The sequence below is a fragment of the Acomys russatus genome, chromosome 4 (genome assembly GCF_903995435.1).
Source record: "Acomys russatus chromosome 4, mAcoRus1.1, whole genome shotgun sequence".
Classification (NCBI taxonomy): Eukaryota; Metazoa; Chordata; class Mammalia; order Rodentia; family Muridae; genus Acomys; species Acomys russatus.
Window position 1 is genome coordinate 49,407,365 of NC_067140.1, and position 20,308 is coordinate 49,427,672.

The 20,308-nt window shown below is 40.0% G+C and overlaps 1 protein-coding gene across 1 annotated transcript in view; it reads right to left on the bottom strand.

Moving 5' to 3' along the window:
* Positions 1–20,308, bottom strand: part of Ryr3 (ryanodine receptor 3) — a 532,014-nt gene that overhangs the window by 331,316 nt on the left and 180,390 nt on the right. Inside the window, 1 exon segment of the mRNA XM_051144331.1 lies at positions 2,317–2,424. Coding sequence (XP_051000288.1) covers positions 2,317–2,424 — 108 coding nt within the window.

A 20,308-nucleotide genomic window follows, 5' to 3' on the forward strand; every position in this document is an offset into this window, starting at 1 on the left:
AAGCAATATGATAAATTTTGGACACTGAACTCATATTACAACTATTACCCAATGGATAATTAATAATACAATGTTCATTTATTTGGAATATGAATTTTCAAAAGAGGAGATTCCTTCAATGAGGTTGAACATATAATTATCTTAATATTGTAAATAACAGATGCATTTTAAAAATACAACCATGCTAAAGAACCTTCTGCTATAATGTAGCTGGCAAGTAAGACAGCTTGGTTAATATATTATAGAACTACAGTTTCCATTTCTTTAAATTTGTCTTCTTCTTTCATTTGGAAAATAACTTGTTACTCATCTTATTTTGGATTAACTCTGCAATAAAGAAGTTTACCTTCTTGTTTATAAGATTCACAAAGTGATTCAAGCTAAATGATAAATACCAAGAAGCCCTTTGAAATATTCTCTTTGAACACAGCAGGAAAAGACAATAACCAAGGAATCATTCTGGGCATCTCTCTCAACTTAACTCTCTTTACCTATTCCAGGTCCATTGAGTGGACAGGATTGGATAGGTTTTATTTGGCACTGACACTGGAGATGCTTAAGATCAGTCAGTTCTCTCATCAAAGATATTTGCATATGAATAATCTTAGAAAAAGTATAAGCACACATTTTATTGTTCCCACAAACTGGCAGTGCTTGTGGGTACATGGAGACACAGAGTGCTGAGGTCAAGGCAAGGAGGAGGAAGTGAAGCCAAAGGAGGTGAAAAAAGGACATCACTCGTGACAATGCTCTAAGAAAGAGAGATGTATCATCATGGTGTTGACTAAGCCAGATTAATCTAATCAGCAGAGTGGAGAACCACAAACCTTTGACATTTATGATCCTGGAGATATAGGCACTCTTACGATATAGGTAAGAACATTCTGGCTCTAAGCCTTTAGAGGTCTCAGATCACATTAAGGGCTGGAAAATGACCAAAATGTAAGCACCAGTTCAATCACATCTACCATCGCTTTTTCTTCAACCACAAATGTGTATAGCTTTATTAATGTCAAATTAGAATAAACCATGCTTTAGGGAAGCTGCAAACAGCTCCTCCTCAGGAGCAGGAGCATGGCGTCTGGGACAGGAGAAGAAACTAGAAAGTGTACTGAGAGTGTAGAGTGAAGAGAACAGCCACAGGGAAGCTTAGGGTCTTCCATGCCACACACTTGTAGTGTCACTGGAGGCTTCTGGGCCGATCTAATATCTAAACTGGTTCCTTGAAGGATGAGGAGGGATTACACCAGGGAAGGCAGAGGAGGAGGAGGAGGAGGAAGAGGAAGAGGAAGAGGAGGAACACTGAGGAAATAGCTGATAGGTAAGATCAGAGGCAAAGAGGACTGGAATGTTGGGGGCAGTGTGAGGAGTTGAATGTGGCTGGGACACTGAGTGCTGGGTGGGATGTGCTGACAGATAAGGCAGAAAGCCAAACAGGGCTCACCAAATACTGTAGTGCTGTCAGCTATGCTGAGAGTTTAGAATTCATCTCAAAGTTCTGGGGAGGTGAAGGAATTTAAGACAAGGGAGTGCAATGAACTGGGCATGCATTTTAGAAAAGACTTCATGGTGGGTGAGGGGTAAGACTGGGAGGAGGCAGGTAGTACAGAAAGAATGAAGACAGTCAGTAGGCTGTTGCAGCATCCCAGAAGACAATGCCATCCGATGGAGCATGGGGAATGGAGATGGGACACAGACATTAGATTTGAATATGCAGCCACTACAATGAAAGTATTTGATGACAAATAGATACAAATGAGCGGGTCATTAGGAGAACAGGAAAATAAAAAAAAAATTATGAAATATCTGGGCAATCCTCTGGCTGGAACACCTTCTAGAAGATGAGACGGCACTGTTCCCAGTTTTAGCAGTCATGACAACAGAGTCTTAAGGGAGTCCTGTATTTGCTCATCATCAGTGAAATCAGCCTGAATTTTAAAGGAGACCTTTCCCAATTGCTGTAACCTGGTTGTGTTCAGCCTAGAGTCATAAAGCCTCAGTGGGATTCTCCATGAAAAAAGCACCTGCCTCACAGACATTCTTAGTCTGAAGGTGCTCTTAGCCTCTCCATGTTTCCTGGTAGACTTGGGGTCAAGAGAAGGAAGAGAAAGCCTAGCCGGCATTAGTTTATTATGAGGGGAACTGGTCATTTCAAAGTAGAAAGGATTAAAGTTGCTGAGTAAGAGGTATCTAAACTTGGAGGAGGTATCTAAACATGGAGGTTTTCCAGCTCTAAACTGGATGAATGAAATGTCAAATATGCTTTGGGGCTGTGGGGTAAGTGTTCCCGACCCAGGGCACAATTCAGGTACTCACCCCTTCTCCGCCATTTTCAACAGTGTTGGCAAGCATTTCTTGCAGTGCTCTGACAGATAAGGACTGTTCCAGCACGAAGTTGCAGACACAGAGATCTGGAGGAATGAACTGTGGAAATAAAACCAGAGTGAGGATGCCTGCTCATATCAGTCAGGGATCAGTCACAGAGTGCCATCACAAAGGCACTGGCACCTCCAAGCTAAAAGGACAGCTGGATGGATGAATAGAAATGTAACAAGTAGCTTTCCCTGAGTCAAGTTAAGATGGGGTTAAATTTGGATTCTAAAGTATGAGAAGAAGCAAAGGGTCAAGGGAACAGTGAGTGAACCCTGGTGGTACCTAAGGTTGAAGTACACACACAGTTCTGCTGAAGAAGGGACACAGAGAGAGAGAGAGAGAGAGAGAGAGAGAGAGAGAGAGAGAGAGAGAGAGAGAGAGAGAGAGAGAGAGAGAGAGAGGAAAAAATCATCTATACTGTGTGAGTAAGACTAAGTGAGGCTGAAGGAAGAAATCCACTGACATCTCAGGCTCAAGAATTTACAAAGGAGAACTAGATAGAGTGTACATTTAAACTAGCATAGCTACTAAGGAAATTTGTTTATTTGTAAAGAAAACCTGGATTTTTGTCATATGTAAGGAGGCAGCAAGGGATTAAAAGGGACATAAACATAGCTCTGAACAAGGGAAAGTCCACACAAGAATTTGTGACCCCTATAACAATCATTCTAATTTATTAAGTTACTTGGCACTGATCAGTTTACATTATGGCATTAGCACTTGTTCTGGGATATTTCTCACTAATGGCTAACACACCTGCCCTAAACACTGCTGGTAATAGCTACCACTCATCAAGTGAGCATCTTTTCCATGCCAGGCACTCTTTTAAATGTCTGCATACGTTAGCACACCCACTCTGTACAGGCACCAGTATGACAGGCACCCCGAAAGTCCCAGCTGATAACTCAGGACACTAAGGCACAGGACATTCAGGTCATCTGCATAAGTACTGTATTTGGCTGAGTCAGATTCCTACAGAGAGACTGTCTCTAGAGTTCATGCATTTAACCCTATACCTTCACCCATGCTAATGAAGAGGGTAAAGTTTTTTTCTGTAATTAGAACACTTTAGATGAAGAAAGATGTATTACATTTCTGTATATACAGTGTTTAATATTAAGAGAGATTAAAAACAAAACAAAACCAAGCCATTGCCCTCAGAACCTTACAGTCCAGTTTCACAGTACACCTTATTCCTCAGGAATACAACCTATGACTGTCCTGAAAGCCCATCCTTCCTTTGGAAATACACCAACCCCATGAAATGTGGGGCTGCTAGGTAGAGGGTAGACATGAGGTGGTACTAGCAGAAGGGACTCTCACAGACAACCTTGCTATGTGAGTAGCTTGCTAGTCTATTATAGAGCACTTGGCTCAGTCTTCAGCATAAAACCTCTTTAAGGAAAAATAATAAAGATAACAAAATGTCTTAACTGACAGAGTCATGACCTCAATCACAAAATCCCGAGCAGTTTCAAACAGGAGTTAGCCATGAAATAGCCAAGAGAACCACAGCTGTATCCAGGTAACTAACTGTGTCTCACAGTCAAAATATCCTTTGTTGGTACATGTCCTCAGAGTTGACGTTAGGTTGTTCGTGCCTGAGCATTTCCCGGCATGTGTATTAATGAGTGTGTATCCTCAAAAGACCTTGGCTTCTGTGCTTCTGGTGGAACACTCCCTCCACACCCCCACACCTTTGTGAACTTTTCTAGAGAAACAGAAGAAAAAAAATTCCTAAAAAGGAGATCATGGTTTGGGAGGGAAAAGGGGTCACCTCATCCCAAGCACATCCCATCTACCTCATAAATATTCATAAAACCTTTAAAACAGTACACAGCATAGAACCACTGTGATATTATTCCTGCTCTGGGACAGCCCACTCTAATCTCTCTTTGGAGTGCTTGCTTTGCTAAGTAAACCACTTAAACCTTGTCTCTAACTGAATCTCTCTGTTGAGGAGAACAGAAAAGCAGCTCCTCAACCTCCTACCGTCTGTTCTTCAAATAGGAAACAGCAACTGACAGCTCTTCCTAATGCTTCAAAGTAGGCAAAGCTGTTTCTATGGAGTCTGGTTTAAAGGTAAAGGTAGCCTGTTACTAAGAGTTAGATAACTTCCTAGACTTGTGTTTTTATTTAAAAATGAAGATAACAGAACTGACTTTTCTAAGTACATTTAATTTTCACATGTTTGTGTATGTTTCATCTTTTCCCAACTTCAATGTACTTGCTGTCCTACATATAAGATGATGTCCTTCCTATATGTTGGACCTTCTGGGCATGTTTTCAATAAAGCTTTACAACCCCATTGTTAAAGTGTTAATCTAGGAATGGGTCATACTATACCAAAGGCTACTAGATATGGGGACTTCCATTTTCAACTCCTTTTCTGCTAAGGGTTTGAGGGAATGGTTTTCTAGTTAAGCTGTTTCTCCACAAGGTCTGCCTCATCAGATATTCTAAAGGCCTAGTTGTCCTGGAATTTTGGTAGGACAGGAATGTCCCCAATTCTCATCACAACAGTTTAACCAAGAAGAAAGAGTATCACAGTATCTTTATTTCAAAGTTTTTGTTTGTTTTCAAAGTACATTCCCACAACAGATGATTAACTCATTTTCATGGGACCCAACACATAAGGCAGCTGAGCCTCAAATCCAGCAGAATGCATGTAGCACTGTTATAAGTAGTGTGCAATTGTATGGTCAACTATTTCCCTGGAGACTTTATGCTGTAAGCACATATCACCCAAAACGGTGTCTCAAAATATGCCATTTTAGGAGATTTTATAGAGGCATGTCTACCTGAATTTCATGTTAACCATATTAGAAAACAGAAACATCCAGGCTTTCTTCCTCCCTGACTTCTTTAGACCGTATGATATGGTGATTTTCTACCCAGAATCGTCTGCAGTTAAAGTTCATATTTGAAAGGGAGCTTTTGGGCTAGTCAACTGAACAGTCTCATTATACATGTCTTTAATAACCAACCTATTTAATTGATTCCTTTCACAGCCCCAAGTATTTGAGATCTTTCCTGACATTAGATTACCTTTTATACCAACCTTTCCTCTTTGTATGTTTGCCTGGAGAGGAGATAGGAGCTCTTTTCTCTGCCAGCATTAATTATGATGGAGGGTCGATGATAACATGGACAATTGGCGTGCTACAACTGTTTCTGTCCTTTCCCTACTGGTATTAAAATTATCAAGGGAATCTTACTTTCATCAGTGGCACGAGTAGGTACATTTAAGCAGGGGATAGTTTGCATCAGGAGGATGTGTAGCAAATGGGAGAACCTTACAGATGCTTGTGGTTTTGTTTCTGTATCTCTAGCAAGGGGTCCCTGTCTGCAACTCTTTAACTCTGGGAAAGTGATCCTATTATTTTAATAGCACACAGAATAATGAAATGTATGGGCAGTATCAAGGGAGAGTACCAAGTAACAGAAATATCTGGAGAAAAACAAAATGCAGCTTGTGTCATGAATGAGTACAGAGTCTTCTGACCTCCTATGCCAGCTGCCATCCTTAATTAAACTCCAAGCTGGACAGAGTTCCCACCTCCACACCCCTGAAGAATGAGCAAAGGCCACTCACTCATCAAAGCTCATTTGTCTGCAGCCAGGAGAATCTCTCAGGAGGCCAGCCCATGGTCTCAATGCTCTGGAGCCTGTGCCTCAGTCACTTTGCCTGCCAGACATCAGCCACATATTTGATGATTCTCAGCACGGAGAGAACAGTTCTGTTGACATCTGTTCTGAAATAGTCCCTCATCACTCTCGCAGCCCTGTCCTTAGCCTACACAAGCATTTCATTTCAAAGTGTCCTACAGAAAACCTTGAGATGACAGGGCCCTGGTAAGCCAGGAACAAGTGTTCATTTGGCCCCACTATGTGTAAAATTGTCCTCCTTGCTCTAAAAACTTCCAAAACAACATATATTTTCTGAGGTTTGCTGCATCCTTGCTGGATGGAGAATCTGATGGCACCATCTGAGCTTTCCACATTTCTTTAGGACCCTACAAGTGACACTCCATACTGCAGTTGCAATACTAGTAAAGTCTTCAAAGAAAAAAAAGTCAGGAGTCACGTACAAGTAGGGGACTCAACCCCGCTCCCTCACAAAGTTAGCCAGGGTCTTTTTGAGCTTGTCTAGGTTTTGATGTGCTGAAGTCAGTCTATCTAATAGACAGTAGTTCTTTGAAACACGGGTCTGATTCTGCTTCAGTGCCCTAGTAGGTAAGACCATCCATGCTTGATTCCCCGTAATCCTCCAACACCATCTGGGTAAGTATTGCTGATAGTAACTGCAGCTGTGGACAAATTGCACCTCTGCTCAGGATTTAACAGATTTTCTTCTCCCACTGTCATGATCTTTTTTTTTTTTTTTTTTTTTGACTTCTGTTAATTCATCTGTTTCACACAGTGCTATATCTCAGCGATGTGCCCTGACATGAATAGATGGACCCCAAAGCAAGTTAGAACCCTCTGCAGAATGACACTATGGTAGGAGTGGCCAAGTTCAAATCTCTGTTCCACAATTTATTAACTAAATGCTGTCAACCAGATAATTTAGCCTCTCTGCTCGTTAGCTTCCTTCTCTGTAAATAGTATCTTCTCAAATAAACATTCTAGGTTTGGAGAGCTTAAAAACTGAATGCAGGTAATAAAAATGAGTCATGAAAGAGGACATAAAGCTAATTGTTTTTCCAGTTATAACTTTGTCATAGACTTTTTTTTTTTTTTTTTTTTTTTTTTTGGTGATCGATAAGTGCATAAAATTGCGTTTGACAGTGAAAGTGATCAAGGCAATGTGAAGCTCCACAGGTTCAGAATGGCCATTCTAATAGAAGTGCATTAGGATTTATAGACTTTGGGTCTAGTTAATTTCACTGTATGAAGATTATTTATTTGCAAGTTATTTTAATAAGGTTTTAATATTTTTTATAGTTTAAAATTGGGGCTAGCATTTAGTAAATACTATTTGATAATGTTCAACAAAAATAATGAATTTTAGTATCAATGGCTTATTTAAATATTCATTTATTTGTACCTTCTGTTTTGAAATTACTATTTTGTATAGAGACAAGTAAAAATCTCTGACCTTCAAGATTTTGTGGTCTAGTGGAATGTTTGGGAACAAATGGATAATTTCTAGACTGTGAGACAAGTATCCATATTTGAGTAAGGAAGTCTATGAGAAGAATCAAGGTGAAGGTGGTGAAGATGATGGTGGTGGGGAAACCCTGGGGGAATGAAGAGTTGATTGTGTATAAGAAAATGCTTTTGAGCTGGTTGCAATGGTGCACACCTGTAATCCCAGCACTCAAGGAAGCAGAGGCAGGTGTATCTTCGTTAGTCTGAAGCTAACTGGGTCTACAAAAGGAGTCCAGGACAACCAAGGCTACATAGAGAAACCCTGTCTTAAAAAATGAAACAAAACAAAAGAAGAAAATAACCTTTATTATGTTGAGGAAAGTGCCTTGTATCCCCGATCTCTCTAAAACTTTAAACATGAATGGGTGTTGGATTTTATCAAATGCTTTCTCTGCATCTAAAGAGATGATCATGTGGTTTTTTATTTTCAGTTTGTTTATATGGTGGATTACATTGATGGATTTCCGTATATTAAACCATCCCTGCATGCCTGGAATGAAGCCTACTTGGTCATGATGAATGATATCTTTGATGTGTTCCTGTATTCGTTTTGCAAGTATTTTATTTAGTATTTTTGCATTGATGTTCATAAGAGAAATTGGTCTGAAATTCTCTTTCTTTGTTGAGTCTTTGTGAGGTTTAGGTATCAATGAGACTATGGCCTCATAGAATGAATTTGGTAATGTTCCATCCATTTCTATCTTTTGGAGTAGCTTGAAGAGTATCAGTATTAGCTTGCCCTTGAAGGTCTGGTAGAATTCTGCACTGAAACCATCTGGCCCTGGGCTTTTTTTGGTTGGGAGACTATCAAGAAAATTTGCTCAACCATGTTCATAGCAGCCTTATTCATAATAGCCAGAACATGGAAACAGCCTAAGTGTCCCTCAGTAGAAGAATGGATAAAGAAACTGTGGTACATTTACACTATGGAATACTACTCAGCTATTAAAAACAAGGAATTCCCAAAATTTGTGAACAAAAGAATTGAGCTAGAAATGATCAGAATGAGTGAGTTAACCCAGAAGCAGAAAGACTCAAATGGTATATACTCACTTATATCTGCATACTAGCCCAAGGGGCATGTTCCTTGAAAGCCTTCACTTACCAGGAAACTGGGATAGAGGGGAGGACATCCTATTGGGACTCTAGATGAGAGAAGCACGGGAGAATAGCAAAGTAGAAGGATCCAGAGGGTCCTAGAAACCTACAAGTAGAACATTATGATTGGCAGATTTGGGCCAAGGGGTCCCGCTCAAACTAAGGCACCAGCCAAGGACAATACAGGCGGTAAACTTTAAACCCCTACCCAGATCTAGCCAATGGGCAGAACACTCTCCACAGTTGAGTGGAGAGTGGGGTATGACTTTCACACGTACTCTGGTGCCTCATATTTGACCATGTCCCCTGGAGGGGGAGACCTGGTGGTACTCAGAGGAAGGACAGCAGGTTACCAAGAAGAGACTTGATACCCTATGAGCATATACAGGGGTAGGAAATCCCCCTCAGGAACAGTCATAGGGGAGGGGAATAAGGGGAAATGGGAGGGAGGGAAGAATGGGAGGATATAAGGGATGGAATAACCATTGAGATGTAACAAGAATAAATTAATAAAAAATTTAAAAAAGAAAATAAAATGTTTTTGTCAGGGTAGAGCTACCAGGACTAGGAAGTGAGCAGTGAGGTAAAGGAAGGAGTCAGTGATGGTTTGACAAGTGTCTCGTATCTTATTTTCAAAGAAAACTTTGATGGTCTGTTTATAGCAATAGGTAGTACTAAAGAAAGTTATGTAGGAAATATTATGATTAATTTTGCACTTTTGAAAACATAGTAGATATATTGTAAAGTGATCCAGGCCAATGACTTGAATTAAAGACGTGACAGTAGGTAGGGATGAAGATGATGGTGTATTTAGACACTCTTTAGAACGAAGAGCTAGGTCATGGTGACTAATTGGATATGGGGGAATAGGAAAGAGAGCGTAACCAGTTTCCCATGGTGGGATAGGGTAACAATAGCAATTAGTATGACCAAGCCACAGTAAGAAATTACACACAGGACATCACCCACTACAAGATGGACAAATGGACAATGAAAGATGGATGAACTTTCTGTGATAATGTGTGGATATTTCTGAGACATCTGAAGAGATATGCTGATAAGAACAAAGAGGACAAATATCAGAAACTGATCTATATTCCTACTCAAAGAGAATCCCTAAAGTCCTTATAATTAATCTCACCTCTTTCCCCAGGTACGAGCTTGGCCAGACAGCATGAAGATGCTTGTTTGTTTGTTTTCTGCTCAGACAAGAAGGATCTCTTGCATATAGAAATAATTAAAATTTTGTTTAATGAGTGGTCAAGGTAAATGTTGTTTCTACTTTCTCTGCTTTGTATATTGTTCCTTTCTATTTAAAACCTTGCTAATTGAAGTAGCAGTTTCCAAGTTATAGGACGGCTAAAAGATAAAAAGTAGAGCAAGGAGTCATTAGAGCCACTCAAGACTCTGTTGTAGGATGGAATCAGTACACTTCTCATGGAACCTTAGTTTCTATAAGAGTGGGTTGCTATAAAGAAAGACCACTTTCTCAATATCTGTCATATCTCATTTGTACTCCTGCCACAGGTGCCACAGGGCCACCTGCCTTAGACCTTCACCAGAGCCAAATCAATACAAATGCCAACCTTAGACCTTCAGTTTCCCAAACTCTGAACTAAGTACATTTTTGTTTATAAAGTTCAAGCCTCAGGTATTTTACTACAACAGTGGAAAACTGATGAATACATCCTCTTTATACTCTATCATGCTGCTTAAGATTGCCTAGTCAAGGAACAAATATAGCTGGTGTTTATTGTCCTATATTTTAAAGTGTGTAAACAAAGAAAGTCTCTTTCCCAAGGGGCACCAAGCCTGCTGGTGCAATGCAGGTCTCAGCCCTCAGTAACCTAGTTTCTATGTCTGTTATGTTTATTCCATCTTACTACACTGTCTCAAACAGGATTAATAACCATCTTTACAAGATGGTTCCATGTAGCTCTACTCAAAGACATGAATAAGAATAGCCAAGCTTAATTTGCATAGAAAAATTATTTTCTTCTTTAAAAAATGCCAAGTCAATTAGACCCCATTGAGTCTGGAGAGAATTTGCATAAGGCCCATTTCTAGTGGGCCAGTGTCAGGACATAAGGAGATGGATGCACAGTTTGTATTCAGGAGCTTTGAGTATTTTTACAGACATTATCTCATCCACCTACGGAGACATGAGCTCATTATGAACTTCCAATCTATTATTGATAATACATAATTATTTGTACTGTGCATATAATTCAAAAGCAGAACCAGCCATCACCGAGACACCCACATTCTACACCAACCAGATTTAACTTAAATATTTATACAGTGAAGTGCTTTTGAAATGTAATGCTGTTACCTCTAAAGGTTAATTGTTTTCCAACCATATTAGAAGTAGGTCAGCTGAGATACATGTATACAGTTAAGAAAAAAAAGTATGCAATCTGTTAATCTAGCTATCTCTCTGTGTCATCTATCTGACTAACTATCATCTACAAATTTTATATGTATCAATGAACCCATCTACATAGCTTGTAGCATACATTGGACTAAACACCCCTATGTATGACCACATTTAAGTCTTTCATCAAAACTCTTTTGGGGATAAAACGGCAGCATTTTATAAATGAAGAAACTGAGACTCAGAAAGGCTGAAAGGCTTCTTCACAACCACATTGCTATTGTAATTATATACATTTGTTTAGTACGATATAACAACTTGATCTCTCTCTCTCTCTCTCTCTCTCTCTCTCTCTCTCTCTCTCTCTCTGTCTCCCTCTCTCTCTCTCTCTCTCGCGTCTCCTCTGTCTCTCCTCCCTCTCTCTCTTCTCTTCTCTCTCGCCTCTCTCTCTCTCTCTCTCTCTCTCTCTCTCTCTCTCTCTCTCTCTGTGTGTGTGTGTGTGTACAATATGTAGTGATCAAATCAGAGTAGCCAAAAGGTTCATCTTCTTAAACATTTTAAATTTTTATCAACATATAATAATTCTATTTACAAATTGAGCATAGGGTCACATCTTAAACAGGTATACCATATGTACTGATCAATTCAGGCAATGTTAAAGTTTTCATTTCCTTACATTACTTTATCTTGGAGACCTAAAAGCTCATGTCTTCCAGTTATTCATAAAATTTTACCAATTTATTATGCACTATTGGCCCTCACCATTTTGTTGGATCATTTATATTCTGAATTTCAAACCTTCTAACTCATTCTGCATCAGTGTCCAAAAAGAGAAAATAAAATTTGCTGCATTCCAATATCACTGTGTCACCTGTCACCCAAATCTCATTCTTTAAAATGAAATTCAAAATTTCATACTAGTTTTTATTAATATTAATAATAATAATTTTATTATTATCTCAGAAAGACTTGCTCCCTATGTTATGGTTATTGGGAGTATAAATACTGCAGAACGAAAATTCCTGGCAGGTAAGATTATGCCTGGCTTTGTGAAGGTCTAAAATATAAGAACAGTTAACTAGGTAAACTTTCTATTTACTCAAAGAGGCACGCTAACTCTGCTGATTATGGAGAGTTCCAAACATGGAACACTTGCAAATGCTAAGCCTGTTGCATCCTGATTCAAAGCAATTCGAGGGAAGAGAGTTTGCCTGTTTCTGTTAAGAGCTATGATCTTGAAGTAAATTAAAAATGTACAAAACATTAAGTTATTAAAATTATTTAGCTATGGTAAAGAATAGTGGGTCTTTTAAAATATATATGCATATGCACACATATATTTACATGTATGTTTATATTTATATGTATGTATATATACTATTAAAAACTTGAACTCTTAAGTTTTTATGTGGCCATTTCTTCACATCTAAATGTACATAAAAGTTAAACTCCAGTTAGAAGAATGTTTTAGCGGAGATAATCAGGAAGAAATCAAAATGAGGTGAAGAAGTCTTTTTCTGATAGTTGCAGAGCAGGCCACATGAGTGCAATGCTGTCAGCAAAAGTCAGACTCCAGGGACTCACTCACTCTCAGGTGGCTGAGGTGTCCTGAGAACCACAGCACCAGATGAGCCTGTAGGAAGCTGAAGAATTTCCTGTCACAGGCAGCGTGCAGCATGCAGGTGCTGCACTGGCCTGAGTGCACTCAAGATAGAACATTCAGAAGGGAAAGGCTGACATATGCTCATCATATGCACAGGAAGGAGAATGCTGTTAAGTGCCAGGAGGTGTTGATCCTTAGACAGTAAGCCCCAGTAAACACATACTTTGGAAGGATGTACACCAACACATTTACAAGATGCCACTGTTGCTGGGAAGCAAGGGCCTTAAAATTCAGGGAAAATTAATTCCCACGAAAGTCTTGCAGAGAAAAAACAATCTAACATGAAAACAGAGGAAAAGGCACTCATGACAGTCATGTGTCTTGACCCATGCTCAGACATCCTAGCTGTTTGAACTATGATGTTGGATGGAGCCAGTGAAGTCCAGAGAGAATATTTACAAACTTAAGTGAGGGTGATGTTTGTGACACCATTTTATCTTAGAAATGCCCAGGGATCTTTAAACAAGAGCCAATGTAAATATTAGCTTCCTCTGGAAATACTACTGCAGAGCCATGGCTGCTCAGGAATCTCCTGGGGAAGGCTGACACATTTTATATTTCTGGGACCTTTCTCCAGGAGACTCTGAAAGAATAAGCCGTGTGATTGTGAGTCTCTGACTCATATTCAAGAGATACTGGAGAGCAACAGGACCAAAAGCAAAAGCAGGGCCCCACGATGCCGATTGATAATCTAGAGTCCTTTTAAAATCACTTCATTTATCAAAGCATAAAACTTACTTCAGAAAGCTAACCCTATAAGGAGAGCTCCTCTCTGACAAGGTCATGGCTAGAAGGGATACTGAGGTAGCCTAGGAACCAGCACCCTGCCAAATGCCCATTGTTTCTAGCAGTTAGGGACAGTATTATCAAGGGCCTGTGGAAATCAATGCTGCAAATCTTATGTTCTTAAAAGTAAGAAAGAGGAGAGAGCCAAGGAATAGGAGAAAAAAAATGTTGGGCATCTGGTTTATAAAATGCCTTCTGGGAAAAGCATAAGTGACAGGTTGGATGGTTGATTTGGTTCTCTATTGAGCCAACTTTTTCTTTCTGCCTGGCAGTACATGGCTGGCATGTTTAAACAACTAAAGTGCCAATAGATGGCAACTTGAAAGCTTGTGGCATCTAGAAAGGCAAGTTGAACTGAGGAGCAGCAGTAATGCCTACAGCTGATGTGAAGCGATCCCTAAGGCACTGACTTTTCCATGTCTCTAAATTACATAAAAATGTATAAAATGAAGATAGAACATGTAAGGTGCAAAACTGAAACTTACACATGTGGATAGCTGAAGTCCTACAATAGGTTCCGTAGATGTCTAATGGGAACCGGGCAGTCCTAGCATTCTAGCTTTCAGCTAGTGTTGTGGTGAGACACTCAGAAGGTGGAATTCTGAAGATCTGGCACATCCAAAAAAGCAGCAGAAATTAGAATGGAATAAAGGTTGAGTGTCCAATATGAGATAGGTTTATGGATAAGTTAGGAAGTCTGAGCATCCATGAGGGAGGAAGGTGGGGCACAGGGGTGGTGGGATTGGGATAACAAAAGCCAGCAAACATGGGGAGATAGATAGAGCAAGCCTCAGTGAAAAGGGGGAGAAGCAATGGCTAGCCTCAAGATAATGTTCATGTTTTAGCCTTAAACTTCCTTTAGTGGTAATAGGAGGCACAGAGAATCAATCCCTCTCCCATACATTCCTTTGCTATTTCACTTAATCTTGTGTCTTGGTTACAGTTATTGCTGCTGTGATGAAACACCATGCACAAAAGTAACTTGGTGAGGAAAATCTTACATATCCCAAATCACAGTCTGCTGAAGGAAGCCAAGGCAGGAATCCAAATACAGTAGGATCATGGAGATCAGTCCTTTTGTATCAAAGCCAAAGAGGAATGATGCTTGCTGGATTATATCCATGGCTCACTCAAGCTTGCTTTCTTATAACACTAAGGACTACCAGTCCAGGAGTGGCACCACCCACAATAGGCTGGACCCTCCCACACCACTAATTAAGAAGATGCCCTATAGGCTTGCCTAACATCTTCTATAGGCAATCTCTCAATTGAGATCCCCTCTCCTCATATGATTACAGCTTGTCTCTTCCTTTTTGGGTAATAATGAAGCTGTTCTTTCAGAATTCAGAAACCACAGTGAGACTTTTCCCTGCTGTCTCTGAGTGGTACCAGAAGAAGCAGGATGGGAGGATGTGTATCTCTTGGCCTTCTAATTACATAACAGAAAGAGACAAGAGAAAAACATGAGGCTCCCTTGAGAGCTGAGAAAGTGGCACACTGGAGCTGAAGGCTAATGGAAGACAGAGATGCTGCACTGTATTCATAGTTGCATGTCTCATCAGTACTACCTGCTGCTGCTCTGGGAGCATCTTCTGTGCCAGGCCTGACTGCTGTATTAACTCCATGAGACACACAGATGTGGACACAAAGCTCAGGGCAACTAAGTGCTAGAACAGCAGCTTGGCTTCTCAATGTTTGAAATTCCCCAACCCCATCTTCCCACTCTTAAACCTAACCAAAATTCCAAGGTAGACATACTTTTTTTCTTTTGCACCCTACATGGTATTTTTGTTTTTAGAGAAATAAGCATATGACTACAAACTGAGTTCTGGCCCCTGAGAAGCTGGCAAGAAGCATAGGCAGATAGATATTCTTAAAACTCACAGTGTTCCGAGCCTTTGTGAAAATAAGATTTGTAAATATTTTTTCTCAAAGAAAGAAGAAGTCCTGTTATCTCTCCACAGATGACTCAGTTAATTTCCCTTCAACTATACTAAAATCTCGGAGAAACTATCGGTTCTACAGAGTCACATTTACAAGGGGCATGAGGTGTTTATCACAGGCATTTAAAACACAGCCACTGTGTACAGTTAGCACTGCTAGACAGTGGCTGCAGGAAGTGAGAAGAGAGGTGGGAGAGGACCAACTGACACAAAGAAAGTTAGAAAAAGTCATTTAGAAGTCTACTTGTTTATAAGTACACTAAAATATAATTACAACAAGTTAGAATATATGTACCTTACATGGAGAGATAATGCTCCTTGCAGAAGCCACACATTATTATATAAAACCCCAGTGCTAGGTATGAGATACATCTATTGAAATGTTTGTTGTAGATTACCAGAGATTCACCAAATGATACAAGTCACTATATTTGTCATTGGTCTTATTAATTGACTAGAACTAAAGTTCTGTACAGTCTTACCCAGCTATTAGTGCGCCAAGTCACATAACCAGTTTGTCAAAATATACTCATTGGTGCAATAATGGCATGAGTGTTATCAGAGTAACTAACTACTTTTTTTTTTTTTTATTAATTTATTCTTGTTACATCTCAATGTTTATCCCATCCCTTGTATCCTCCCATTCCTCCCCCCCCATTTTCCCATTATTCCCCTCCCCTATGACTGTTCCTGAGGGGGATTACGTCCCCCTATATATTCTCATAGGGTATCAAGTCTCTTCTTGGCTACTTGCTGTCCTTCCTCTGAGTGCCACCAGGTCTCCCCCTCCAGGGGACATGGTCAAATGTGAGGCACCAGAGTATGTGAGAAAGTCGTATCACACTCTCCACTCAACTGTGGAGAATATTCTGACCATTGGCTAGCCCAAGGGGCATGTCCCACGAAAGCCTTCACTTACCAGGAAACTGGGACAGAGGGGAAGGCATCCTATTGGGACTCTAAATGAGAGACGCATGGGAGAACAGCAAAATAAAAGGATCCAGAGGGTCCTAGAAATCTACAAGTAGAACAATATGATAGGCAGATTTGGGCCCAGGGGTCCCGCTCAAACTAAGGCACCAGCCAAGGACAATACAGGAGGTAAACTTTAAACCCCTTCCCAGATCTAGCCAATGGTCAGAACTAACTACTTTTTAACAAAGGACTACAGGCTCTCTTCACAGGAGAAAACTTCTGCCTGGTATTGTAAACCTGGTTCGGAACCCATAATTGGGAAGGTCATAAGCCTAAGCTCCATCCCCCCATACATGCTAATAGACAGAGTATCAGACTGATTTCTAAAGATTTATTTTTATATTCAAAGATTAGTTCATCATCCAGTCCTAATCAGAGAAGCTTCATCTTGCATGGGGATCAGTTAATACAGAGATTTATAATTGGTCAAAATGCAGAGAATAAGTGACTGTGGAGGCATTTAAATGACATGTCTATTACCTGAAAAGGTTCAGGGGACATCATAGAAAAGGGAGAAAGTTTATAGGAACAAGACATCAGTGAGGACAGCTGTGAATAAGCATATTCTGGTAACTACAGGGCCATTGCAGCTGTGGTTACCTGCATAGACCTGTACAATATTAAGCCAGCCCCAACTCTGGCATGTATGGGGGATGGAGCATGAGGCATTACCCACAGCTGAGGAACCATTGCAGTTGGTGACTACTGGGGTCGGGGAGTAATTTTTCTTCAGGATTGTGGCTCCTGTAGGTTTTGCAAGCACAGTGAATGGCACCACATCCATGTACATACAGGAAATACTAATTGGATTCAGTGGTTTTAAAGAAAGATGTGAAATATCTAAGGGGATGTGTTTGGGGACTCAGAGAGGAGTTGGAATAGGATAGTGGAGGCTGGATATGATTAGAATACATTCTACATATCTATAAAAATTTTAAAGAGTGTGTATATATAATATAAATTTTCATAGATGAGTACATATATATGAATGCTTGGTGTGTTACACACACACACACACACACACACACACACACATTGAATTATTCACTTAGTAATAAGCACTGTTTCCATAGTATGGTAAAGCAGAGGCCCATCACCTCCTTGGACTATACTGTCTTCAGTGTTGTCATTCTTACCAGGGAAATTCTAAGAATGGATGGTAAGGAAACCAAAACTATACTGAACTGTGAGTTTAGCAGTGCCTACTTTTCTCCAAACTGCTTTAGATGGTCACTGATACCTGTCACCCAGGGCAAGAGCCCTCACTGATAAACACAAGGAAAACTACAGAGTATTCCTTCTCTTTCACCTTGAATCCATCTCAGAATTTGGATGGAAAAGCCATGCTACACACTGCTTCAGCCTCACAACCCAAGTGTGCATGGCTGTGCTTTAACTTTCTGTTTCCTTTCCTCCGATATGTGTCTAACTCACAAGCTCAATGGTTCCTATCAACAGCGAAGGTAGAGAAAGGGTGCCACACAACTGGTCAGAAACTTTCTTTTTCTTCTTGGATAACAAGGTACCCAACAGGAAATGGTTAAGTTTGCAACTGCAGCAGAGAGAACACATATCAATGGTAAGAAGGGACTGCTCCACATCTCAAAAAGGAAAGTCCTTGCTCATGATGACCTAAGGACAGTCTGTCAGATCTTATGAAGATAAATGCTTCAAATTAGTGAGTTGTTCTCAGTGGGATTGTCTGTATTATTTTCAGTGAACAAGATGGAAGATGAAAGGCATATCTAGTTTCCCATTAGACTTGTACATTTTGGAAAGTAAACAAATTTGTTTGGTACCATTTCCTTCCATGGCAGGCTGTAGGCCTGAAAGTATGGCTAGTGAGTCCAGGTCAGTGGCTTGCTTCATTTTTAACTACATCAGCCCAATTAAGCTAGCTTGCTTCTTTGTCATTGATAGTGGTAGACCAATCAGGCACAGGTATCTGAAAGCCAGTGACTAAAAATTTAGCCTTGCCACAATTTCTCAGAATATTTTCTGAGGACCACTACATACTATGTAATTAATAAAATCAGATTTCCAGTCCCAAGTATGGGGCTGAGATGGAGCTACATATTCTGACCCAAGTTTGAGTTTCTGACTGAGTTTTGTTCCAGATCCACTTTCCTGCCCCAGCTCAGCATCTTTAAATACAAGGTGTTCTTTTCAATTTGTTTTCATTTGTTGTTGTTGTGAATGTATGTGCTCATGTGTTTGTGTGTGTGTATATGTGCACGTGCATGTGTCCATGTGCATGTAAATATGTATACAGAGACTGTAAATCAGTGTTTGTGTGTCTTAACACTTCTTTACCTTATTTTTAAAGACAGCTGTCAATGAACCTAGAGCTCACTGGTTCCAGTAGGCTGGCTGGCCAGCAAGCTTTCTGAACCCTTCTGTCTCCATCGCCCCAGCACAACCACACGTAACTGTGTCATGCGGGTTCTTGTGATGTGAACTCAGGTCCTCGTGTTTTTACAGTGAGCGCTTCACTGCCTGAGCAGCTCCGGGACAAGGTGTACTTGACACCTACCTAAGAGACTGTAGTGAGTAAAGGGTCAGTGTTCATCTTTCTGTTTGAAAGGTAGCCAGAGAAGGTAGTGAACATTTCTCATGAACTCCAAAGGAAGGAAGGAAGGAAGGAAGGAAGGAAGGAAGAAAGGAAGGAAAGAAGGAAGAGAGGGAACTCCAGTTGTTAATTAACCAAGGTTTTGTGGAAGGGTAATACTGTCTTCACCTTTAAATAAAAGAGATGAAGGTATTTTTAACATGGGTGTCATGGATTATTAGGGCAATAACTCAAATTTCAAGTAAAAAAGGCGATGCTGTGGGAATTGAAAAGGTGGGGCAGCGATTACACATTCCACCCACTGTAGCCAGGCAGAAGTAGATCTGATCCACCTCCAAAGAGATGGAATCTCATCCTATTGTAAAGAGAAATGTCTTAGGATAAATATAGTCAAGTGCCAAAGTAGAGACCAAGGGCTCAAAGTAGAGCCCAAGGCAAAGTCTTGATGAACGCGCTCTTTTGAGAAATGGATCATTGCTGGAACTTCATGTTCAAGAAGGGGCAAACAGATGATCAAATTATGCTACCTAAAAGATTATTAGCTGCAAATCATTAATTAGATTTTGTTAAAAAAGGTTTTACCAAGCAGGCAAGATCATCTTTCTGTTGAAATATTTTCTGCTCACTGTTATTACTGAATCTTATTCTATTGTTTTCTGGATGAAGCTTCACACTCTGCAGTCTTATAAAATAAAGCATACATGGTTAATTAAAAAAAAAAAGAAATGGATCATTGGGTCAGAGGTTCCTTAATTATGCTAACCATGCTTTAGCCATTTCAGAGATGCATGCAATAACTCTCTGTACCAATTGTCTCATGCTCTGAAGGCTTTGGACAACACTTAGTGGAACAACACTTATATGTGAAGTGGGAGGAAGGTGATGTGAAGACAGCAGCAAATTCTGGGATGTCCAAGCTAGGTACTCTCCATGGTTATCCCTTGATACAACTCAAAAAAAAAAAAAAAAAAAAAAAAAGACTCGATTTCCTTAGATATTTAAATTAACCTATTTTTGAAATATCAGAAAAATATCTGAAAATATTTGAAAAAAAAAGTCTTCATTCATATAGTTTGTTTGGGCCATTATTTAAGAATGAAACCTTAGCGAGTAAACATGCACATCATGTAAGGAAGAAACAAGATTGGCAACCTAAACATCCAGAAGTCTCAGCAGCTGAGAATGCTTTAACTGTTTCCTTCCTGAAACAGTCCTTACTGGGACCAATGGGAGCTCTGGCCAGGGAGGTTACTGTGCATACTATTTTACAAGTTGGAGAGAGTAAAGTCAGGTTTGTTTTTGAATCAATATCTAGTTTTCTCTGCAAATAGAGTGCCGTTTGTAAATTTATGAGTCAGCGCTTAGCTTCAAAA